General features: G+C 40.1%; 1 protein-coding gene across 1 annotated transcript in view; it reads left to right on the top strand.

Annotated features, from left to right (window-relative positions):
* The first annotated feature begins 14646 nt into the window (after positions 1–14646).
* The window catches only part of GPM6A (glycoprotein M6A), a 268715-nt gene continuing 257344 nt past the window's right edge, over positions 14647–26017 (top strand). The window contains exons 1-2 of the mRNA XM_029604319.1: positions 14647–14683; positions 15385–15577. Of these exons, the coding sequence (XP_029460179.1) occupies positions 14647–14683; positions 15385–15577 (230 nt within the window). The remainder of the gene's footprint in view (positions 14684–15384; positions 15578–26017) is intronic.

The following is a 26017-nucleotide window of genomic DNA, read 5'->3' as shown; positions in this document are numbered from 1 at the left end:
GGTGTGGTTTATGCAAATATTCATTTTATCACAATTTGCACTAATTACCTATGTGAAGAGCTAAGTTAGTGCAAATTGTGATAACATTATCAGGCTTTGTGATAGGAGCCAGACCTGTTGTATTTCCCACATATAATGAATATATGAGAGAGAGAGAGACTGACCATAATGTCATCTCCCTAGACAGGTATTTGTATCCCTATGGTAGGCCCACCTAGTAACTCGAGGTGAGGGTTAGGTATCAGTGTAGGGGGTTAGGGGCCCCTTTGACATTCAATGTTAGATGCACGAACAGAACAGTGGTCTCATGTGAAAATTTGATGACCCTCGGAGTGAGGAAACTCACTCCAAGATGAGATTTGTACAATGTTCTCTCCACCTAGCTTGATGGACTCTCTACCTGGGTAACATCAAGCTAGGTGGAGAGAACATTGTACAAATCTCATCTTGGAGTGAGTTTCCTCACTTTGAGGGTCATCAAATGTTCACAAGAGACCACTGTTCTGTTCGTACATCTAACATTGAATGTCAAAGGGGCCCCTAACCCCCTACACTGATACCTAACCCTCACCTCGAGTTACTAGGTGGGCCTACCATAGGGATACAAATACCTATCTAGGGAGATGACATCATGGCCAGTCTCTCTCTATCTCTCATACAGCTAGTTGGGAACTTTCAATTCATCTAAATAGGCCTCACCACCCAGTCACAGCAGCTAACACAATTCAAAAAGGTATTGTTAAAATTGGCACTAAGTCTGTGCAATAGCTTTTCACAGCCAGGCAAACCCTAACATCTCTTATTTTGCATCATACTATATGATATGGTGCTATCGCATGCATTAACAGGGCTTTTCACATGTGCTAAGCCCTTAACGCATGTGAAAAAGCCTTAGCGCATTTTGATAAATGACCCCTTAGATTGTAAATCCTGTGGGGGTAGGAAATACCTATAGTATCTGAATGTAATCCACTTTGATGAATATTTTGAAGTACCGAAAAGCAGAATATAAAAATCTAAATAAATAAATAAAATGATATACCTATGAAGAGTCAGTTTGGTGTGCTTTTGGGAACTGTTGAAACACATCCTGCAGAGAAAGTGCACAAGGGAGTCAGACAGATACCACGTGCGCTGTTTTTGAAAAAATCCCCTGGGCTGATATTTTCCTGCAGTCAGCCCCTGGTAGGGTGGGAGGTCTGTGTGGGTTTAGGCTGAAGAACTAAGAGAGTCTCAATGACCTGGAAAAGGACTGGACAAACTGGTAGAGTAATTGGTAAAATTGGTATTTTTCATTACGTGTGCATGTTTTAAAATATACTGATTTAAGCGAGTAAGTCCTATTCTATTTTTGCATATAAAATATATGTGCATATATTTTTAAAATAGATAGGAAAAGTACATAGGTTCAATGCATTGAAATACTCATTTTCAATGCATTGAATGTATTTGCACGTAAGCACACATATATTATACACATATGTTGCTGGGTAAAGATATGCATATTTTATATTATGCATATATCAGAGGATACAGATGAGAGAGTTTTTAATTGATTGCCTGAGTGATTTGCCTTGTGTTTACCTGTTTTCCTCTCTGTTTTCCTTCCCCATTGTCTGTTGTCTATTCTTGTGTGTGAAAGAAGCCTGTGTGTGTTTGTAATTTATGTATTTATTTATTTGAGGTTTTTATATACCGTCATTCCACGTGAGAATCGCTAGATCACAATGGTGTTTGTAATGTCTATCTTGTTTAGAGGGTGAAAGGGCAGTGTGTGTGCATGCTAGGAGTGAAGAGTGGCAGAGGAATGAATGGGTACAATATAACACCACGCTTTAGTTTCTATGGCTTTTACTGTGCACTAAGTCCATTTAAGGTAGCCAAGTAAATTATCCCATATGTTTGTAGAAATTCTGTCAAAATGTTTTGTACCTCATGGAAGTAATCTATTGATTAACTACTGATGCATTTCCATGGACCCTGCCAGTTCAGCCAAGATATTCAATGCAACCCTGCCAGATGTGGAATAAAATTCTGCCTGCTCTGTGATTCAAAATATTGATTGTGCTATATTTGGCATGAAATGTAATCAAATTGGTTACAGTGGTTGAAGGCAACAAGAGAAGATTACAATAGATAATTACTACTGAAAAATCCAACTTTGAGGGACACTCTCAGGCAGATGTACATACTCAACTTTATTTAAATTGAAAGAAAATATGTTAGCTATTCTCCCCCAGCCAATAGTTTGCTATTTCTCCCCCAAAGAAATTACTATAATTCTATCATCACTGCATGAAGATGCTTGCACATCTGGAGTTAAATCCAAATGAAAAAATAAATTGCTATAATAAAACAAAAACTGGTATAAATACTTGTGATTAAATGGATGGACCAATGGTTGCAGTCAGAGCAAAATAAGAAACTCTATGTCAGTGAAATACGTTTTCCTGTTGGGTGTGGGCATTTCTTTCTCATTCAATGAGTACTTAAAATCATTCGCCAAGTGGAAAGTTGTTGTTTTTTCTGATTTAAATATCACACTCTAAATACCATACTATGTATCTCACTTCAGTACAACCTGCAGGATTCTTAATCATCTCATTATTCATCATTTGCATGCCCATCATCATATTTACTGATGGATAGTATAAGGAGATTGTGCTTGGATGGTAAGCAAACTCTATCTCACAACTCTTTATCTTCTTTAGCAGTAAACAGCCCAGCCAAGATGCATATAGGGAGGATCATTTAATAACAGATGCATAGAGGGAACATCTGCATGTACTTATTATGAAAAGATTTTATGGCTAATTTGCAAAGTGTTTTTATGTACATAAAATTTCTTTGAAAATGCTGGGTTGAAGTCCCCTAGTATATGCACAAGTTATAAGCAGAAGATTACCCCTGCTCCTAGTAGTGCTTGACTCTGGGTATAAACTTGTGTACAGACTTTTGAAAGTCTTATCCCTGCCCCCAACTCTTCCCCCAGAATGCCTTACACCAGTGCATGCAAATATTGCAAGTAATCATTTTACATGTGTACTTTAACACGCATATCCAAGGGGCTATTTTCAATAAGCCACTTATGCACATAAAATCGGGTTTTATGTACATAAATGGCTTTAAAAATTACTCCCATAGCAACTTAATTGAAAATCACTAATGACAGCAACAAGTATCAAAATACAAGCTGAACCAAAGTTAGCCTATGGCTAATATGCCTGTGGCCATAGGCACCACTGCTCATGGGTGCTGCCAGCCCACCACATGAATGATCCACAGCGGAGGTTGGTTGTGCAGGAAGAGTACATGCTCCCCCTTTCTGACTCCAACTTTGACTGGTACCTAGGGTTCAACTGCTCCTTCATTTTGCGCAGCAGTGCCTTTCCACTTCCAGGCTCACGAGGTTAAAAACTTGAGGTCAGCTGTTTGAACTGCAGGGTTCTGTATCTATGGAGTCCTTCATGGTTCAAACATAAGCTGTTTGCTCCATGCTATGTAAACAGCTGATGTTTGAACCACTTGGGGCTCTATGTAGACAGAGCACTGTGGTTCCAACAGCTTAGCTCAGATTTCAATTGCATGGGCTTAGAAGCCCATGCACCAATGGTAAGAGCAACCGAGCCAGGAAGCTCCTTAGAAAGGTGGAGGCAAGAGAGGAAGGAAATAGGGAATTATGGAAGGGAAGAGATCAGGTGAAAAACAGACTGGGGGGAGAGCAGATGAAGAATAGGGACTCGGAGATTATGGTGGATAGTAGGGGAAGAATAGGGACTGGGAGTGTCAGAGCAGGGAAAGGACTCTGTGACCCAGGAGAGAGCAGGGGAAAAACAAAGGCTCGATTATTGGAGTGGGAATTGGGGAGGAGAGGGGGAGAGCACAGACTCAGTGATTGGGCGTAAATGGGGACATAGAAGACCAGGGAATTTAAGGTAGGGTGGGAGAATGGGAACTTGGAGATAGAATGGGAGGGAGCAGAGCAGGGACGTGGAGATGCATAGAAGGGATTCAGAGACTAAGGATTTGATACAGACAGTAGGTATTCAGCAATTGGGTGAATATGAATGGGGTGTATTAGATAGGTCAGGGAAGGTGTGAGTGAGGGTGTGAATGATCTGGCTTATTAGAGAGAATGTGAAAGGCAGTGGGAAAGGGAGTTGTGTTGGTGTTCTGTGAAGGGAGAGAGGGTGGGAATATGGCTTGGAAGGCAGTGAAAGAGGGGTAAGGGGAGGCTTGGTAAGAGGTAAGAGAAAAAAAAGAAAGGGGCTGGCGACCAGGAAGGGAATGAATTTCAAGAAAGAATGAATGAAAGGGGATAAGAGGCAGAAGAAGAATGAGGACTGAGGAGGGGTTGATTATAGAAGATGGAAATGGGGGACTAGGGGAATGCTAGCCCCTGAAGTATCTATCAGTCTATCAGTTTGCTAGTAAACAAATGTTCTGATATTTTAACTGCATTCCCTCCAATAAACACAGTTACACCATTATTGCTAAAATTGAGAGCAAGACAAATTGAATTACAGCATTTTACATCTGTATGTGCTACTTCTCATTATAATGTCATTGAATAGGGGAAATATATTATTGCCCACACTTCAAGAATTAATTTAGTTCTGTATATGATAGCTGGATAAAAAAAATCAGTTCCACGATATGATAGGGTTCATTCCTCTGAAAAGAATGGGTGGCAGTGCAGTGCTTCCAGTGTCTGTCACTCATGCTTTCCCGTTCCTCGTTTCCAAATGGAACTTATTACGTAGCAGCTGAGGGCGACTTATGAGCGCTCAGTTAATTACACCAAATTTTCAAGAATCACTTATCTTACTTATTGTTTTCTGCATCATTAATTAATCATATTAATCATTTAAATCAGTTTATATGTTTTATTTGTGTAACATTTTTCTTATGTTCATATCCTATCTTGCATTGGGGAAAGAAATACAAATATTTAAGACATTTGATTTTCAGATCTTTCTTTTACGCATATTTATTTTAAAGATTTTACTTAAAATTAGAACTTTAGTTCCAGCTCCTTTATCTATCTATGCAAACATTTTCCAAACCTGACAGTCCTTCACCTGAGTCTAGACTTAAGGCAAATCTTATTTATATATTTACATAAACTTATATTCTGCGATCTCCAACTAGTTGTTTAATGCAGATTTCAGTGCAAATATTCATAATAATTACCTAAATAAATCAAAATGTCACAAATATACATAACAACTCAAAACACTCTTACATAAAAATGTAAAATATTACAGCCTAAAAAAAACTAAAACACTGAGTTGCAACTTATGCCATGTTGATTAGTGAAACTCTACCTGAATCCTGAGCAGAAAGCAACAGATTACACACATCATTCATATACAAAAGTTTGTGAACAATAATCGCAATCTAAAATTGTATGCTGCACTGTCTTGGTAACCAATGGAGCTCATGCAGTTTTGGTGTAAAATGGTCCCTAATAGTTATTTCAGTAAGCAGCCTAATTTTCTAACAACTCCCTGCAGCCACATAATATATGTGTGTATATGGCCTTATAGAAATGTACAACAGTACTACCATAAGAAGCTTGTTGGGCAGATTAGATGGACCATTTGGTTATTTTCTGCTATCATTACTGTTACAATGTATATGTTATAACTCGTGTATATCAGATACACATATTTTAGAAAGTGCACATATATCTAGACACCAGTTTATGTGCATATGTATGTGTAGATGCAAATACATGGAATGCATGCAAAGCAAGGATTTCAATGTATTGAACATGTACTTTTCCTACCAATTTAAAAAACATATGGACTTCTGGCGATGACGTAGATGCGCCGGCAGCACAGAAATGGAGCTCCGGAGTCCCGCTCCCCAAGCCGGCAAAAAACCCCAGAAATTGATGCACCGACAGCTGCCGTGATTTAATAAGTGTTCCTGCCGGTGCCTGGGAGCTCTCGGCCACGCGAACGCCCCTAGATTGCCCCCTTTTTTTTTTCACGTATATGTGCATGTGAAATGTTAAGTATACACATACTTTCTATGTTTATAAAATAGTGATTGCACGAATATAGGCTACTGGTACAATAATGAAAATCTTTACATGTATAACTCTTTGAAAATTCACTCCATCTGTATCTACATACATAGATACCAATCAGCAAATCAGCCACAGGTTTCTAAGCCTTGAAAGTCCTCCCTTTGATTCATACTGAAATTCTACACTTAAGGAAAATCTTCAGTGATCTGGAAAGAGAATGGGACTAACTCAGCTTTCACCACTCTTCATCGCATACAGAGACACCTGCTCCCATATCTCCACTTCCAACAGAGCAAGTACAAGACATCTTCAGTAATGGATACATTCAGGTCATGGATTCATAAAACATGATCTTTGAAGTTAGAACATAATACTTGTCATACTGGTCCAGAGCAAAGGTCCATCAAGCCCAGTACCTGGTTTCCAACATTGGCCAATCCACGTCACAAGTACCTGGCAGGATCCCAAGGATTCCAAGCTGCTTATCCCAAGAATAAGCAGTGAATTTATGCAACTCTAGCTTTAATAATGGTTAATGAACTTTTCTCTAGGAACTTGTCCAAACCTTTTTTAAATGCAGCTATACTAATAGCTTTCACCACATCCTCTGGCAATGAATTACAGAGCTTAATTATGCATTGAGCAAACAAATATTGGTTTTAAGTGTATCACCTAGTAATTACATTGTGTGTCCTTGGGTCTATACATTTTGAAAGAGTTTACAGCTGATTAACATTTACTCATTCAATTCCACTCAGCCGTCTCTTCTCCAAGCTGAAGAGTCCTAACCTCTTTAGCATTTCTTCATAGGGGAATTGTTCCATTCCCTTTATCATTTTGGTTGCTCTTTTCTGTGCCTTTTATAATTTTGCTATATCTTTTTGAGATATGGTGACCAGAACTGCATACAATATTCAAGATGAGTTCATATCATGGAGCGATACAGAGGCATTATGATATTCTCTGTTTTATTCTCCATTCCTTTCCTATTAATCCCTAGCATTCTAACTGTTGTTATGGCTGCTGCTGCACACTAAGCAGAAGATTTCAATGTATTTTCAAGAATGACACCTAGATCCTTTTCCTGATTTGTGACTCCTAATGTAGAACCTTGCATTGTGTCTATAATTTGGGTTACTCTTCTCTAAGTGCACCACTTTGCACTTGTCCACACTAAATGTCTGTTGCCATTTTCATGCCCAGCCTCCCAGTTTTGTAAGGTCCTCTTGCAATTTCTCACAATCCTCTTGTGATTTATTAACTTTTAATAATTTTGTGTTATCAGCAAATTTGATCACCTCACTTCTTCCCATTTCCAGGTTGTTTATAAATATATTGAAAAGCAGTGGTCCCAGAGTAGATCCTGGAGGCCCTCCACTATTCACCTTTCTCCACTGGAAAAATTTATCATTTAGCCCTTTTCTATCTATTAACCAGTTGGCAATTCACAATAGAACACTAAGCATGTGCATTAGTTTCAAACAAAATTGAAAAATGATACAAATAGTGGCGAATATGTTTCTTTCTGGGGACCCCAAAACAAATTGTGAGAGTCTGCTGAATTAAATGAATCCTATTTGTTTCATTCATTTGAAATAGAATGATTTCTATAAGCCATTATAGTCAATGGACTCATAGAAATCATAGTAAAGCAGCAATTTTTGAGTGTGGAACTTCATGTTTATAGATAGCATTATCTTTTGAGGATGTGCATAAACTGAGAGGCATTTTTTAAGTGCATACAGAAAAGTGATAAAGAACATTTAATAGTATAACTGAGAATAGTGATACAAGTGTTTGCAAATGATTCTGACTATAGCCCACTGTGGGCACAAGACAGCAGATTCTTTCTAAGCATGTTCTTTATCTGATACTACTCTCATAGTCACCTTCAAGGTTTTCTCATTGGGGTTTATGTTGCACCTCATTGTTTTGTACTGAAATTTTAGTTAGGAGCTGTGCTTTTTATAATTTTTTTCTAAACCTTGATGCAGAATGTGCCTATTAACTGCAGCAGAAAATCAGGCCCTTGGCTACAGTGTTGAAGAATGTTGGTGATATGTTAAGTAATAAGTATCACATTTATATAAATATTTTGGATAAGGACAACCAGCTCCAAATGGCACTCTGTTATTGAGTCTAAATATTTATGAATCTATAAGCATTCTAATCATAGAAGTATAATTCAGTAAGTCTGGAATTTGAAAGGTTACTTCATTTTAATTTTTTAGTACAACAGATGCAATATAGATGTGTTCTACATATCAAGGAACTTTCTCACAAGCACACAGCTCAGAAGTTAAATAATTTCATCAATAGAACATCTGCTTTATAGGATCATTTCTCAAAATGCGTTATGGCATAACGCGTGCGATAATGCATTAACTCACACATTAATGCCCATAATGCATGCAAAAAGTATAGTAGCATATGGCACAAATGCAAATTTTTGAGGGGGGTAGGATCAGGGGAGGAGTTTGGGAAGGTTAAGTAAAATTAGGGGCCATATCATGCTGTGCGATAGAATAACACATGCTATTGCACGGTTTTAATGATGGAAATAACTACAGCTTTTTTGCTGGGGTTAAACTGTGTGATATATCTGAAATGGCCATAACACAATTTGCAATACATTTTTGGAATTGCATTTTGGCTATTTCTGGACCTAGAGAGAGAGAGAGAGAAAGAAAGAGAGAGAGAAACCTCTGGAAAGGGCCTCACTGTGTGCACCTATTTATATCTCTATAGGAGGTCCACCTGTTAGGTGGAAGTGAGGAGTTAGTGGTGGTTTAGGGTTTAGGGGCCAGTTTTGCATGTAGAGTGAGACGTACGAACAGCACAGTACACCTTGGTGAAGATTTGATGTCATTTGGCGTGAGGAAAGTCTCACAAAGATGAAAATTTGTACAAATGTCATCTTTGTGAGATTTCCCTCACGCCAAATGACGTCAAATCTTCACCAAGGTGTACTCATTCTGTCTCTCTCTCATTTACTGTACCATGTGATAATACCTATGTGAAGTGGTAAGTTACTATGTGGTGCAGTAACTTACAAATTTCCATAAACACACCCCTTTCTGATGTCTATTAAGTTTTTTTGATGAATGATGGGGATAGTTTGGCTTTCTGAAATTCACTATTAACCGTGCCTCCTCCCCCCCCAAAAAAGTTTGTTTTTATTTTCCGGTGCAGAGTGTCATGGTTGTTACAGCTCGTTTTGGCTAGTAGTGTTTATTATGTGCCACTTTTCATAAATCCTACAATATTGAAGGTTTTCAAAATGGCTGCAATGAATTTACTAGTTTATCATGGTTTTTAGACATGAAAACAATCAGTTGGTTCAGTGATATCATTCAATAAGCTTATATTTGACTGTTCCTTTCGTGCTGACCTGAAATACTTAATTCTGGGCACATTACATGGTTTATGGCATGAAAGAGTAAATTGCATCTTAGAAATAGATTGTCAGCTGTCTATGATCTTACAGAAGCTAGCTAAGCAGGAATAGCCTTGAGATGAACAGGCAATATCATTAATAAATGCAGTCAAAATTTCAACAGCCACATACTGTATTGTAGTAAATATATTTACATTTCCCTTCTCAAGTTATCCTTTTCCTCCATATTCAGTTAAGCACATGTAAATAAGTCAAGATGGTCATAAATTAAACTGAAGCCTTACCCAAGCATATTTGTCAAGGATGATTTTAACTTAACCTAACAACTTGTTGCCCTGAAAAGCCAAGATTTGGATAGGAATTTGCATGAACAGTCATTTTCAGAAATAAATAATATTGATGCTAAAGTGCTAAGATTCTACAGTTAAAGGATAAAGATACCCAGAAAACCTTACATTGAACACACAACAGCCATTTCCAAAGCCAGTACTGTGTATTATTTTATAATCATGACAATCTGCTTATAACTCAATTACAATTGAGGAATAAAGGCAAGCTTGTAAAGCAAGCACTATTGCACACAGACCATCCTGCATTATTATTATTATTATTGTACCTTTTGATTAGCGAAGCTACAGAATATAATGGTTTGGATATGATTTCCTATCCAAAACAAAAGTGAGTGTTTTTTTATGCAGCCTTCAGGAGGCAGGCATCACAAAGTACTTGAGATAGACAATAGTCCCCAAAATATACATATCCTGATGAGTCTTAATAGTTTAAATATAAGAGGTTCTTGCTAAATGTGTCCTTTTTTTGTCCTTTGGTCGCTTAGAATATTAACATAAATAGTGTTTATTTTTAATGTGTGATAAATACAGTATGGGACATTCACAAAAATAAGGACCAACTACACCACAGTAAATCAACTTAAATTGGAAATAGTTAGTAGTAGTAGCATTAGTTGACCTACATTAGTTGACCTACATTATCATCAGTTCCTTGCACAACTATCATCATTATCATCAGTTCCTTGCACAACTCTCTCTCTCTCTCTCTCTCTCTCTCCTCTCTCTATATATATTGTCTTGATTCTCGTGCCTTCAGGGCATTTAAGAACTAAAACAACTGATGCAAATGAAGAGTTGTCACTCGCAGTTTGCAAACACACAGAGGCAACGCTATTTGTATGTATACAAATAACATCAAGACGATTTAGTCCTGCATTGGACCATTGATTTACTTAATGACTGTAGTTTTGTTTTTTTGCTAAATATAGATACTAAAAAGTAATTTGGTGTTTTTATTTCATTGTGCTTAAATACATTTAATATAATTGTTTTGCAAAAATAAAAAGCTTTTATTCAGTATAATAATTAAATAAGCCATTAAAGCAACAATATTTAACTACTAAGCTAAATCTACATATATTCTTCTTTTTGAAAAAAAAAAAATATATATATATATGTATGTATCATCTACTTTATTCTGCTATAATGTCGATTACTAAATTAAGTGGTGTCACTGGATAAAGGAATAATTAGCTGAAACATTATTTGTTCTTTCAGTTGAGAGTTGTACAGCATAAGTACAGGTACATTCATTTTTTAATCCTGTGTCATGCCTGACTGTCAAAAATCTCAGACACCCACTGGCACTATTAGGTATGAAGACTCTTAGAAGTATGCTGGAATGCCACGGAAAGAAATGCAAGCATAATGGCTGATAGTACCCTTCTCACATTCTGGCCCACTCCAAGCTTTATTTAAAGGGTATAGTAATCATACGAAGACATTCCAAAATTGTATGTTTATGTTAATGTTGCCTGCAATATCATCACACCATAGATAATAATAAACATATCTCATTGCTTAAATATGTACTAATATGGCTTTGGCCCATATAATAGATACAAATATGCAAAAGTATTTATTTAAGCCATTTCTATACCGTCTTTAACAATATAGGATTGACCAAAATGGTTTACAGTGATTTCAAAAATAAAATCAATCAGAAAATAATATTAAATATACTATAGTAGAACAAGAATAAAATACCATAGAATATAAAATAAAATAAAATATAAATAAAACAAATGAAATAAAATCAGTAGGAGAGAAATACAATTTGTATATTAATTCCCTATACTTGTATAGTACTACAATCTATGGGGAAGATTTTTAAAGGGTTGTGCGCGTAAGATACGTGCGCAACCCCAGAAAACCTACCCCTGCCTTCCCTGCGCGTGCCGAGCCTATCTTGCATAGGCTCGGTGGCGCGCGCAAGCCCTGGGACGCGCGTAAGTCCCAGGGCTTGCATAAGGGGGCATTCCGGGGGTGGGGCAGTGGGCGGGGTGCTGGCCCGGGGGTGTGCCGGGGCGGGACCGAGCCTTCTGGCACAGCCGCCCTGCCAGGGGGTGGAGAGCAGGCACGCGCAAGTTATACCTGTCTGGAAGAAGGCATAACTTCTTTGATAAAGGTTAGGAGGGGGATTTAGGTAGGGCTGGGGGGTGGGTTAGATAGGGGAAGGGAGGGGAAGGTGGGGGGAGGCAGAAGGAAAGTTTCCTCTGAGGCTGCTCTGATTTCGCAGCAGCCTCGGAGGGAACGGAGGCAGGCTGCTCGGCTCGGCGCATGCAGGTTGCACAATTGTGCACCCCCCTGCGCGCACCGACCTTGGATTTTATAACATGTGCGTGGCAGCACGTGCATGTTATAAAATCGGGCATAGATTTGTTCGCACCGGGTTGTGCGAACAAATTCTCCCGCGCGCATGTTATAAAATCTGGCCCTATATTCCCTGTACTTAAATTACTAAAAAATCAAGAAACAGCCAGAAAATAGAAGAATATGAAAAACTTAAATGAGAAATATCCAATGTATAAGTAATTTCTGATGTTGAACTGTAAATTAAGTTATTGGCTCATAGCTACGAATGCTTCTTTGAACAGATGAGTTTTTAAAGATTTTTAAAATTCTTTTACGTCCGATATTTGCCTTAGGACGTTTGGGAGGGAATTCCATAATATGGGCTCTTCTATGGAGAACACCCTTTCTCTTGTGATGTTTAATCTGGTGACTTGTACTGTTGGGACTTCTAGGAGATTCTTGCTAATAAATCTAAGGTTTCTTGAAGGTTTGTAAAGCCTCAAGGAGGTGCATAGCCACATCGTATCTTGATTATTTATGAGTGCATGTATTAATGTTAGTATTTTGTATTTGATTCTGTATTTTATGGGCAGCCAATGTAAACTGAATAAGATGGGTGTAATATGTTGCTTCACTGGTGAACCGGTGATTACCCTTGCTGCTGCATTTTGAATTAGCTACAAGGGTTTAACAGTAGAGTCTGGAAGGCCAAGATATAGACTGTTACAGTAGTCCAGTCTGGAAAAAATCAGGGACTAGAGTACTGTTTGGAAATCAGATGAGAATAGCAATGGTTTTAATCGTTTCAACATGTGAAGTTAAAAAATGAATTTTTAACAAGATTGGAAATATGGTGAGTTAGTGATAGATTTGTATCTACCATGACTCAATGTTGTCATTGAATGTGTAATAGAAGTTAGGATTATTGGATTTTCTTGATATTTATTTATTTTTCAAAAGTGAAATTACTTCAACTAGAAATACTAATAGTCTCTAAAATGCACTATAATTTAAAACTGTATATTTATTTATTTATTTAAAGGCTTTTATATACCGGAGTTCATGCACTTGTGCATACCACTTCGGTTTACACAGAACAAGGAACAGAAAATTACATCAAACAGATTGAACAATTAAACAAATATACAATTACATCCAACAATTGGGTATAAATAACATGGCTAACTTAGTATAATAAATAATATGTAAATATGTAAAAACAGTAACATTGATTATTAGCAATCACAAATGAGCATTTTTAGAACTCCTTCTAAATTCTTATTCCATATTTTAAAGTCTCAGTATAGTGCAATAATAATATAATAATATAATAATCCAGTATTGCAGTTGCCAGTGGAGTGATATTTCAGAAACCCATGTCTTCTTATGATAAAATGTGCATTGCATTTCTAGAGGTTGATATTCAATAAAAGATTGATGCAAGTAAAATCAGCTTTCACCCGCATACATCTTCCTCTTTAAATATATGTCCCTTCTGTCCATATAAATTTACACAAAATGTTTGTGCGGATAAAGTTACCCGGAAAAAAAAAGGCTGCAGGGCCAGAGGCATGACAAGGGTGGGATAAAATAGTTAGTGCTATTTTGCAAAATTTTGCAGACATGTCAGTTTGAACAAACAGCAGATCTAAAGTTATTCAGATATCTTTCCTTCAGATATTCAACAAAATTCTTATTGGGTTCCACTGGATATTCAGATAAAGTTATCCAGCCAGTTTTATCCAGATGACTTATCAGCTAGCTGGCTTAATAAATATGGACCTCTCCTTTTTTTCTATTTTTTACATTTTTTTTCATTAAATAATACTAGGAAATAGTTTCTCTAAATATAATACATGTAAATCTGTATGGCTTAAATAATTAGCCATTTTCTGTTATCTGTTTTGAAATGATAAAAGCATGGGATAGACAATGAGTGACTGATACAAGAATTGTCAACTCTCAGCATCTCTGCCAGAACATTGCATGCTAAACCATTTTGCTCTCCACTGTTCGTGGCTGGATATTTTAATCAAGCTGTGTCAGGAGGTACCCATTTGGTACTGACAAGGCTGCTCCCACTTTCAGCAACTGGGACATGATAGGGAGGCCGGTGCACTCTGGGGCCAGCCCAGGCAGAAAATCCATTTCTTAAAGCAGGGTGCCATAATATCTTGGTGCCTCGTTACAAGGAAGCCTTCAGTTCCACACAGAAGAGGAAGGCAGCTAGATAGTTTAAGAGAGAAAGAAAGTCTGATATCAGTCCCCACTCCCAACCTGAGAGAGGGAGAGAATGCTATCAGACTCCCCAGCATAAACTCCACTATAAGACCCCCCCTGTCAATCTGAAAGACAGAGAGACTGAACATCCACTGCCTTGAAAGAGAAAGGGAGAAAATTTTGTGATGAGAATCTCCAGTTTGAAAGAGAGAGAGAGAGAGAGAGAGAGAGAGAGAGACTGCTACTGGCAACCCTAACCTGAGAAAGACTGCCCTGTTCATTGGCTAGTGAAAGGAGTTTCCACTCTGGACACAGCTCTCCTCTTTCTGCACCATGTTCTTGTGAACATGGTGCTTCAGCTCCCCAACCCGTATTGGGACATTGGTCAGAGCAGCTGCGATGTGTATGTAAATCAGACAGAGATGTTGGATCTTGCTATATATCATGACACTCCCTCCATGCTTTCTACCTGTCTGTCCTCTCTGGCACAGATGTCCTCTCCATGAGGCACTCATTGATTTATTGTATCAAGGGTACACTGTGGTGGATTTGGACAAAACTTGTGTAGATGTAATCCAGGGAAGGGTAACTTGGAGGAGGACTTAGAGTGCCACCTACTACATGAACATCCACAGTGGCAATGGGAAGAAGGCCTAGGCCTAGGACTGACTTGTGATGTTAGGAGAAATCAGACTTATTCAGAATCCAACCAATTACAGAGAACTGAGCAAATGTCAGCTTTGGTTTATGTGGAAACATTATTTACTTATTAATTTTTGTATTTTTGAAAATATATCTGTTGTAAAATTATTTGTGTCTATGCAGTAAATCAAATCATGTTCTCCACTTCCCTAATTTGTTGATCTGGCACTCCAGGATCTTATAAGTTGTTATTATAAGAGTATTGTTTGGCGCTATGCCTCAAAATATGACTGACTACTAGAATAATAAGTTTCTTTCCATTATAATTGGATTCTTGTTTTCTACTTGGTCTTCAGAATTATACTCTTGGATTCTTATTTTAAGTAATGAAAGATAGTAGTAAAGTAGTTGCTGATATTATTTTCCTGTTTTTTTTTCAATAGGGTGCTTTGAATGCTGCATCAAGTGCTTGGGGGGTATTCCATATGCCTCGTTGATTGCCACCATCCTGCTATATGCTGGGGTCGCTCTGTTCTGTGGTTGTGGCCATGAAGCACTCTCGGGAACTGTCAATATTCTGCAAAACTACTTTGAGATGGCAAGAAGTGCTGGGGACATTATTGATGTCTTCACTATGTAAGTCTTTATTTAAATACATTTAATATTTTCCTCATCTGCTGCTAAACATGCCTTGGAAGAAAATGTTATTCAATCAAAATCCAGCACTATAGTAATAAGCATTTTAAAACTGTTAGAAGTACAATTGTTCCATCATTAGGGAGAGGATGCAGTTATTAAAACAAAACAAAAAAACACTTCTCATTTTTACTTCAATGTTTCTAGACATATTAGGGTAAATTTTCATCAGGATGGCACTTAATTGAAACTCCATGTGACTACTTTCTAGCCAGGCACAAATCCAGTCTATTTTCAGAGAGAAGGGGGCCCATTATTCAGTGCCATTTGCCCTGCTAAGTTCAGACTTAACGGTGACAAATGGCAGGATTTGAACTTCTTTGTTGGCTGACTGTCTTCGAGTTATCTGGTCATGTAGTTAGCTGGATACTTTAGAAGAGTTCTAGGGCATTTCAAGGCACAGTAAAGCTAGCTGGCTAACTCCGGTGGTGTCATAGATGAGCCCTAAATGTATCCAGATAAAGTTATCCAGGTACATTCAGCAATGTCACCATGCAGCTGAATATCCCAACAAAGTTAACTGGATAAACTTACCTGGCAAACATTTTTAGGATTACTCTAGGACTAAAAGATAGCCAGATAACTTTAGGACTGCTTTACAGCACATCTAGACCACTACTCTACGACACAACCAGACTACTAACTTTGGGGGTCATTTATCAAAGGCTTGTCGCACGCGATTCGGCCGTATCGCATGTGATAAGCCTATATCGCATGCGAAAAGGGCCTTTTTGCATGTGATAGAATACAAATTAGGGGGAGGGGAGGAGTCAGGTGGGGAGGGGCGGTTGGGGCAGGGAGGGGCGGAGTCAGCGGTGTCTATGCTGCCAGCGATAATGTTACTAACATTATCATCGCAGTAGCGCGCCGAATAACACCACCTTTCACGGTGGTGCTATTCGGTGCGAAAGCCGGCAGCCGGCGCAGTGCCATGGAGCGAAGGCTGCAGGCATTTGCAGGCCCGTCCCCCCTTTTACCCCCCCACCGCCTCCTGTTTTCACAGGATTCATCATTCTGCGAGGAATGATGAATCCAGGCCTTTGTTGGCTGGACAGCAGCAGAAAATGGAGACTGAGTATTTCATTTGGGATTCTGCGCTAAATGATTTAAATTTATTACAAAATTTATATACTTTTATAAAGTTGCCATTTGATTATTAAGTTGTGTTATATCTGTTAAGATATTCTTTGTAGACAGTTATACTATTTATATTTCTACTTCCCCTATTTGATGAACCGCATTTTAAGATTCAGCAACAAGGAAAGTAGTTTATATTCCTTCATTGAGAGACTATGCTGGCTTTCCTTCATGCATTTTTAGGTAGCACCTCTTTTATTTGCAATTTTAAAAGTTTCAGATTTGCATGAGCTGGGGTAAAGGATTACAAGTATATGGTCTGCAAGCCTTTGACCACTGACTGATACCTTTATAAGAAGTTTCTGCAAAATTGTATATATTTTATTCTTTTTTGAGAGCTTTAGAAATGTGACACCTTTTCAATCCTGAGACACATGCTTGTGGCAACTTCAAGCATACAAACTTTTGTTTGGTCTTTTCATTTTGAGTGTGGGGTTTTAGTTTCCTATGTGTTTGCAATTTCAGAAGAAACATCAGAGTTTGATGAAGTTATATAGTAGCAAACCCTTGACTTGAATCCCTACGGTTCTGTTGCACCCTGAAACAGTGAGCTTCACATTCATTTTAAACAAGGCCTCATCCATCTGCTCTGGTAATTTCAGCTGCCTTTCTGAGAGCTCAACCTCTGGAGGCCTCTCTCTCCAGAGATGTCCTTTGGGAAAATACTTGTGCTCTATATAGAACTCTTACATGACCTCACCTGGGCCCAGTAATTAGTGCTGCAATTTGGCAACTCTGACTGCATTTCCCCCTAGCCATTTTAGTCTTCTCCCCATCTTTTATAAAGTATCTACAAAACAAATGCCAAAAAATCTGTCCCCTCAATTTTGCAAAAAATAAAATAAAAAATTATATATATGTATTTTAATATATATTATTATATTTATATTTATTATATATATGTATATTATATATATAATATTTATATATATTTCAGAAGTAAACTAAAATGTGTTCATGTCTCTGAAAAAAATAATTGAACATGTAATCTTACCAAGGGTCCCTTGTGCCTGCCAGAGACAGTCTGGTCCCCAATTGGCGATCTCTGGTGGACTTTACCTGTTCCTAGGGTTGCAGCAGTGACAATCACATCCCTCTGCAACTCTGACAGTGATCCCCGAGGAAAAGAGGGTTACAAACAAATGTTTTACATTTGGAAGGAGGATATCCAACAAGTGGTGAATCCCACCAGGAGCATAGTCACAGGTTCGTAGTCATGAGGCCTACCCAGTTCAGAAAACAAAATTATATTTTGAAATATACAGATAAAAAATACTTAACATATAGGGGTAGATTTTTAAAGTTATGCGCGGGCATAGATTTGTTCGCACAATCCGGCGCGAACAAATCTATGCCTGATTTTATAAAATGCGCGTGCTGGGAGATTGCTCCCAGGCCCCCCGCTGGACCACCAGGTACTTTAAAAAAGTTTGGGGGGGTCAGGAGGGTGAGGGATTAGAAAGAATTAAATTTAAAGGGTCGGGGTGGGTTTGGGGATTATTTTTAAGTGCCCTTTCTTCCCACCCCCCCTCCCCAAAACGATAAGAGAACCCCACGAAAAATTTCGTGGGGTTTTCCTATCAGGTTTGGGGGCCCCCCCGAATTCTGATGAGTTTGAAAATATCTTCCGATAGTTTCAATCGTCAGAAAAACGATTCACATCCCTAGAATATAGAAACAGATGAAGAGCTGTGCTGGATCCATGTACTTGTTACTGTCACCATTTAGGATCTTAGGGTAAGGCACTATCTATTATGGCATTTGATGACTCCTTCTGTGAGTCTGCTAGCTTTCTGAGGAAGCAGGAAAGATGAAGGAAGAAAAAGAAGATTTGAGTGAACCTATTTTTTTTTTTTTTTTTTACCAAGTTCATGTAACTACATTGATCTTTAAGAAAATTGGATGCTTCACAGGTTGTGCAATCTGAAGAAGGGACTTGTGTGGTCTCAAAATCTTAAGCACATAGCATTTTCATAATCCTTATGTTAGTCCAATGAAAGATATAATGATGTACAATGAATCCAGCTGAAGCCCCCCACCCCCCCCATGACGGGCACCATGGCTTGAACTGTGAATCCAGAGCTCAGTGGCAAAGTTGCTACTGCTGAGTCAGAAAGCCACTGGCTCAAATGTCCACTTGAAATATGAAAGAAAGTGAAAAAGCAGTACTATTCAAGCATTTAATGATATGATATAGGAGGAGTAAGGATTAAGTAAGGGAACTTAGGGGTAGATTTTTAAAAACTGCGCCCGCGCGTACTTTTGTTCGCGCACCAGGCGCAAACAAAAGAATGCCAGATTTTAATAGATACGCGCGTAGCCACACGTATCCTTTAAAATCCTGGGTCGGTGCGCTCAAGGCTGCCCAAAATCAGCAGCCTGTGTGTGCTGAGCCATGCAGCCTGCCTCCATTCCCTCCGAGGCCGCTCCGAAATTGGAGCGGCCTTGGAAGGAACTTTCCTTCCACACCCCCCCCCCCCGCACCTTCCCCTCCCTTCCCCTACCTAACCCACACCCCCAGCCCTATCTAAACCCCCCTACCTTTGTTAGAAAAGTTACGCCTGCCTGAGGCAGGCGTAACTTGTGTGCGCCTGCCAGCCGGCGCGTGATTCCCTGGCCCGGGAGCAGTTTTGGAGGCCTCAGCGATGCCCCCGAAACACCCCAGGGCCGGAACCATGCCCGCGGCCCCGGCTCCTGGATGATGCACCACTGCAATAAGCCCCCCCAACACGCCCCCGACATGCCCCCCCAGGAAAGCCCGGGACTTATGCGCGTCCTGGGGCTTGTGCGCACTGCTGAGCCTATTCAACATAGGCTCGGCGCGCGCAGGGGGAGCTTGGGGCAGGTTTTCAGGGGGTACGCACGTATCTTACAAGCGTACCCATTTGAAAATCTGCCCCTTAGTGTATATGATTTTCTACCCATCATAGTAGGCTAGAAAGAGGGAGACAATGCAATCTGCTTTAGGTGATGAGAAATATCCAACAAATGGACACACTTTTACAGCTGTTAGCTGCAATTAGGTTCATTCTACAAATATGATTAGTCTCAGTTTGGTTTTCTACTTCCCTAAGAGTTTATCTTCCAAAACTTGGTGCACATCCATTGATTGAGAAAGCTGCACAAATGCGGCTATGGATGGACAGAAAGATACATTAACTACTGCAACCAATTATTACTTTCATACATTATGAATTACTCCCCAAAAAAATTATAGTGGAAGGAAAGTAGAGTATTAGCAGAGGGACTGGAGCTGTGAAGGAAGAAGGGGAGTGGGATATGAACTGTTCTTCTAGAAATTTATGTAGGCAACATGCATTATGCAAAAATCATGTGTACATTGTGGCCTAAAAGGAGAGGTTCTAGTCACCAGGGCAGAAGAACATAAATGCCATCTGGGTCAGACCAAGGTCCATCAAGCCCAGTACCCTGTTTCTAACAGTGGCCAATCCAGGTCATAAGTAGCTGGCAGATACCATAAAGCAGATTCAACTCCTGTTACTCAGTCCCAGGGATAACAACAGCTTTCTTTAGTCTACTTGGTTAATAATTTGTTATGGATTTTGTTTCCAGGAACTTTTTCAAACCTCATTTAAACCCTGTTAATCTAGTCACTTTGACCACATCTTCTGGATTCCACAGCTGCTGGAAAAAGTACTTTCTATGATTTATTTTAAAATTGTTGGCTGTTAGTTTCTTGGATTGTCCCTTTGTTTTAGTACTTTTTGAAAGGGTAAATAACTGTCCTTTGTTTACTCATTTCACCACACTCAAGGTTTTATATGGCTTTACCCAGGGCAAGTCTTGCCTCACAAATCTGCTTCATTTTTTTGAAGCAGTTAATAAACATGTGGATGAAGGTGAACCGGTAGATATAGTATACTTGGATTTTCAGAAGGCGTTTGACAAAGTTCCTCATGAGAGGCTTCTAGGAAAAGTAAAAAGTCATGGGATAGGTGGCGATGTCCTTTCGTGGATTGCAAACTGGCTAAAAGACAGGAAACAGAGAGTAGGATTAAATGGGCAATTTTCTCAGTGGAAGGGAGTGGATAGTGGAGTGCCTCAGGGATCTGTATTGGGACCCTTACTTTTCAATATATTTATAAATGATCTGGAAAGAAATACGACGAGTGAGATAATCAAATTTGCAGATGACACAAAATTGTTCAGAGTAGTTAAATCACAAGCAGATTGTGATAAATTGCAGGAAGACCTTGTGAGACTGGAAAATTGGGCATCCAAATGGCAGATGAAATTTAATGTGGATAAGTGCAAGGTGATGCATATAGGGAAAAATAACCCATGCTATAATTACACAATGTTGGGTTCCATATTAGGTGCTACAACCCAAGAAAGAGATCTAGGTGTCATAGTGGATAACACATTGAAATCGTCAGTACAGTGTGCTGCGACAGTCAAAAAAGCAAAGAGAATGTTGCGAATTATTAGAAAGGGAATGGTGAATAAAACGGAAAATGTCATAATGCCTCTGTATCGCTCCATGGTGAGACCGCACCTTGAATACTGTGTACAATTCTGGTCGCCGCATCTCAAAAAAGATATAATTGCGATGGAGAAGGTACAGAGAAGGGCTACCAAAATGATAAGGGGAATGGAACAACTCTCCTATGAGGAAAGACTAAAGAGGTTAGGACTTTTCAGCTTGGAGAAGAGACGACTGAGGGGGGATATGATAGAGGTGTTTAAAATCATGAGAGGTCTAGAACGGGTAGATGTGAATCGGTTATTTACTCTTTCGGATAGTAGAAAGACTAGGGGGCACTCCATGAAGTTAGCATGGGGCACATTTAAAACTAATCGGAGAAAGTTCTTTTTTACTCAACGCACAATTAGACTCTGGAATTTGTTGCTGGAGGATGTGGTTAGTGTAGTTAATATAACTGTGTTTAAAAAAGGATTGGATAAGTTCTTGGAGGAGAAGTCCATTACCTGCTATTAAGTTCACTTAGAGAATAGCCACTGCCATTAGCAATGGTTATATGGAATAGACTTAGTTTTTGGGTACTTGCCAGGTTCTTATGGCCTGGATTGGCCACTGTTGGAAACAGGATGCTGGGCTTGATGGACCCTTGGTCTGACCCAGTATGGCATTTTCTTATGTTCTTATGTTCTTATCATGTTCCCTCTCAGGTGTCTCTCTTTTCCAAGCTGAAGAGGCCTAGCCTGCATAAGCTCTCATCATAAGAGAGCCATTTCATTTCTTTTATCATTTTGGTCATCTTACTCTGAACCTTTTCTATTTTTGGCATGTCTTTTATGAAATGCAGTTTCCATTTTATTCTCCATTCTTTTTTGGATAATTTCCAACATTCTATTTGCTTTCTTGACCATCGCCACACACTGAGCTGAGGATTTCAACATATTATCCAAAAGGAATCTACCTCTCCTTAACTGTGCGGAACTTGGGTGGATGTCTAGTCCACCTTAAATCCCATCAAGGGAGAGAGCTCTGTGGGAAGGTTAAGAAGCACATCCCAATGGCATCAGCAGACTAGGCCCAGGTCTCCAGGAGAAGGCTGCTCCTGTGCAACATTGCTGTCCTAAAGGTGAAGTCTGTATCTGGTGATCGTATCTGTGTTTACTCTGAAGGTAGTAAGATATGCTGTAATTTCTTGTGCACTGTAAATAAAAACAATAAAAGAAGCCTTGACAGCTCATTTACAGTGCCACATATGGTGTCAGTTCAGGGAGTTTTCTCTATGCAAGGCACAGAGAAAACCCAAGTCCCCAGGGGATATTGTGAATGAAAGTTTGTTTTGTGTGTGTGTAAGTGTATGTGAGTGTGTGGCCTGCCAAGAAGTTTGGAGACAAAGCAGTTCTGAAAAGTTTAACTTAGGGAGTATAGCAAAGTAAAACAGTTGAGTAAAAAAAGAGAGATTATGTGGGAACACAGAGAGTTGAGAAGAGGACCTGTGGCTCTAAACAGGTTACAGAGCACAGGAGTGCACAGAGAACTGAGGACTGAAAAATAGTATGGCTCAGGGAAGAGCTCGAAGCTTAATAGTTTAAAAATTTTAGGACAGAGAGGAAATTACTTTCATGGGCCTAGCTGTAAGGACAGCCATAGTGTTAGGAATTAAACAAGTCAAGGAGACTTGCTTCACCTGAGTGAGACAGGGAAAAAAAGTGAATAAGTTAAAGCTGGAAAAGCAGGATTTTTTTTTTGCCTTTTTTTGTCTCAGTCTGAACTGCCTCAGCCAATTAAAGAGAGAAAAAACAAAGAACAAAGGAATGGTATGCTTACTGTTACAGACTTGTTTTCACAGCAGCCGCTCCTGCAAAATTCAGGAGTCACAGGGTAATCACTAAGAGAGAGACCCTCTCCCTAGCCACTCATGATGAAGCAGCTGAACTCTCACATAAGATCAGGAAGCAAAATGTCCTGGGATCTTTCCATATAAGGAAGAAAAGCTACAATTTCTCTTTCTCCCGGGCTGAACGGAATTGTGAGGATTTGAGACATGTAGCTGGCTGACAGAGAGAGAAGCTGACATTGTGTAAGAGACCTTGGAGGGCTGAAAGGAGCAAGCTGAGCTGGGGAGGGGAGAAGAATGGACAGCAGGTTTTACAGGCAGCCATCAGAAGGTAGACAAGTCTGAGGTTTGAAAAAATCCAAGCCAATAGGAGAGATCGACCTCCCAGCAGGAGAGAGGCTGTGTATCCAGAAAGAGGATGCCTAAACATTGGGAGTTTGTTGGTGTGACCTCCAGGCCAATAGACTTCAGCTAAGTACCCTGAAATCTGTTTGATTAATTTCATTTTTCAAACAGCTAATCAGTAACTGTTAGCTCCTTGCTAACAACTACTATCTGTATCAGCTCAAGGCAGAGGGACACCAAAACCCCGTTTCCTCAGGAATTACAGCCATCCATATCTCTAACTAAAGAGCCAGGAATCCCTTTGGTATTCTTGGACCCCAGTTAGCCAGCCAGGCAGATCCAAAAGTGTGGGGTTAGTTTTCCCCTGAAACATATACCAGGTTCATAATTTGTACAATCCAGAACTGGGAGAAAGTAACATATGAAACGGCAGTTTTTTCAAAGGGCCCCTATGGACTTGATTCATGCCTTACTGAGAGACTTTGTCTTGTATTTTTTCATTTTTCCATTTTTCCACTTTTCTGGTTTTGTTTGTTATTTTGGTTGCCGTACAGGATGCACTGTAATCCAGAGTGACTGTTCAAAGGTGGGGAAGAGATTAAAGTTTAAGCAGATTTGAAGTCTTGACCATTTCTCTTGCTAACTTGAAATGCTTTGCAATTTTGTCTTTGCTTAATTTACTGCTGGTTTAACTCTTATACATATGGACTAGTATTGGTAAATATTTTCTGTTAATTGACCTGTTAAATTTCAAGTCTTTTATATCAGCTGCTCAACTTCCTTTATTCCTGAATTAACCTTGTCTCATCACTAATTATCATTAAACCTAGTTAGTGTACCTATTGAGTGTATATGGTATTTACTGCTATGAATAAGGAAGTCTTGATAGGAGAACCAAGGTAGGGCATAGGGGCAGGGACTTCATCTAGGGCCCTGAAGGCTGAACCCAGGAATATATAGATAATTGTTTTTCTATAGTGTTGTCCCCCCTCCTTCGGCTTAGGGAATCAGTACATATCCTGGTGAGGGGGGGGGGAGGGGTGTCACATAAGCAACTATGAGGTCCATATTCAGCCACCGTGCAGCTTGGCCTGCAGTGCTGAATAAATCCAGCTATCTTAAAGTTAGCCATATATGTTTATCTAGATAACTTTAGGACAGTCATATGAGCTGACTAGATTTATCCAGATAAGAACGTAAGAACATGCCATACTGGGTCAGACCAAGGGTCCATCAAGCCCAGTAACCTGTTTCCAACAGTGGCCAATGCAGGCCATAAGAACCTGGCAAGTACCCAAAAATTAAGTCTATCCCATGCTAGCAGTGACTGTTTTCTAAATCAACTTAATAGCAGGTAATGGACTTCTCCTCCAAGAACCCCTTTGCCTTGCCTGGCAATTAGCTGGCTACCTATTTAGCCAGAAATCTAGTTATCTGGCTAAGTGGCGGCTGTTGAATGGTGCTGGATATTCAGCCACTGTTGCGCTGGAGGTGGACCCTTGGCCTGGTACAGGATTGGTACGGCCCTCTGGTCAGACCCAGAGAGCACCTGCCACCAGGAGGCGGAGCAGACGAGGAGACAGAGGCTAGCTGGAGCTTCGCCAATAACAGTCCAGGGTTTCTGCAGGTTGAGCCCTTGGGTACCCGGACCGCCTGGACATAGGTGGGCCTCATATGGTCTCCTGGAGAGTTAGCGGAGGGGTGTGCCCACCATGAGCAAGGGTGCGCGGCTGATGCAGGGAGGATGGACCAGACCCAAACTGGAAGCTCCGGAGACCTCAGGGAGGTAACAGTACAGGAAGGTTCTCTGGGCGAGGCAGGCCTATGGGTCTAGTCAGGTGAAGGCTGCGGGCGGATTCCAAGCAGGTTGGTCTGGTAGCGACAGTAGGCCAGAAGAGAGTGTCTGAGTGAAGCACAAGGGTCAGAACCAGAGTATCAGACCAGAAGTGATCAGCCAAAGCAGGGGTCAAATACCAAGGTCAGTCCGAGCATAGTCAAGGCAAGCGAGGGTTGGTTTCAGACAGCAGACAAAGAGAATGGTCAGGCAGGCAGAGGTCAGTTCCAGGCAGCAGATGAAGAGAATGGTCAGGCAGGCAGTGGTCAGTTCCAGGCAGCAGACAAGAGAGTAATCAGACAGGCCGAGGTCAGTACCAGAGATTAGTCCGAGAAGGTACTACATGAGTAAGGATACAGGAGACTCAGGAACAAGGGAACACTGGAACGAGGAGACGCTGGAACAAGGAGACACTTGGAACACAGGATAGGCAAGCTTACTACACCACGGTGTCGACCCAATTGCCAAGGCGAGGTCCTGGGGACAGGGCCTCGCTATAAATAGGACTTTCAGGTGATGTCATCAATCTGCACCCCCATCGGTGTTCCTGCGCTTGGCCCTTTAAATCAGAGCATGTCAGCCGTGTGTGCGCCTAGGGGCAGGGCCGAGGCAGCCAAAGACACGGAGACCTGACAGGAATTCCACTGTGAGGCCTGCAGCATGGAGGAAGCTGGAGAGGGCCGTGGTGAGTAATGGGAATGGCGGGAGCTGGCAGCAGCGGTGAGACCGGAGCTAGTCAAGGGTATTGCAAGGTGAGCAGGCCCGGTCGTGGCACCCATGCGGCTGGGA

Source organism: Rhinatrema bivittatum, chromosome 1 (genome assembly GCF_901001135.1).
Source record: "Rhinatrema bivittatum chromosome 1, aRhiBiv1.1, whole genome shotgun sequence".
Classification (NCBI taxonomy): Eukaryota; Metazoa; Chordata; class Amphibia; order Gymnophiona; family Rhinatrematidae; genus Rhinatrema; species Rhinatrema bivittatum.
The sequence above is the reverse complement of the archived record's forward strand: the minus strand, read 5'-3'. Positions and strand labels throughout refer to the sequence as shown.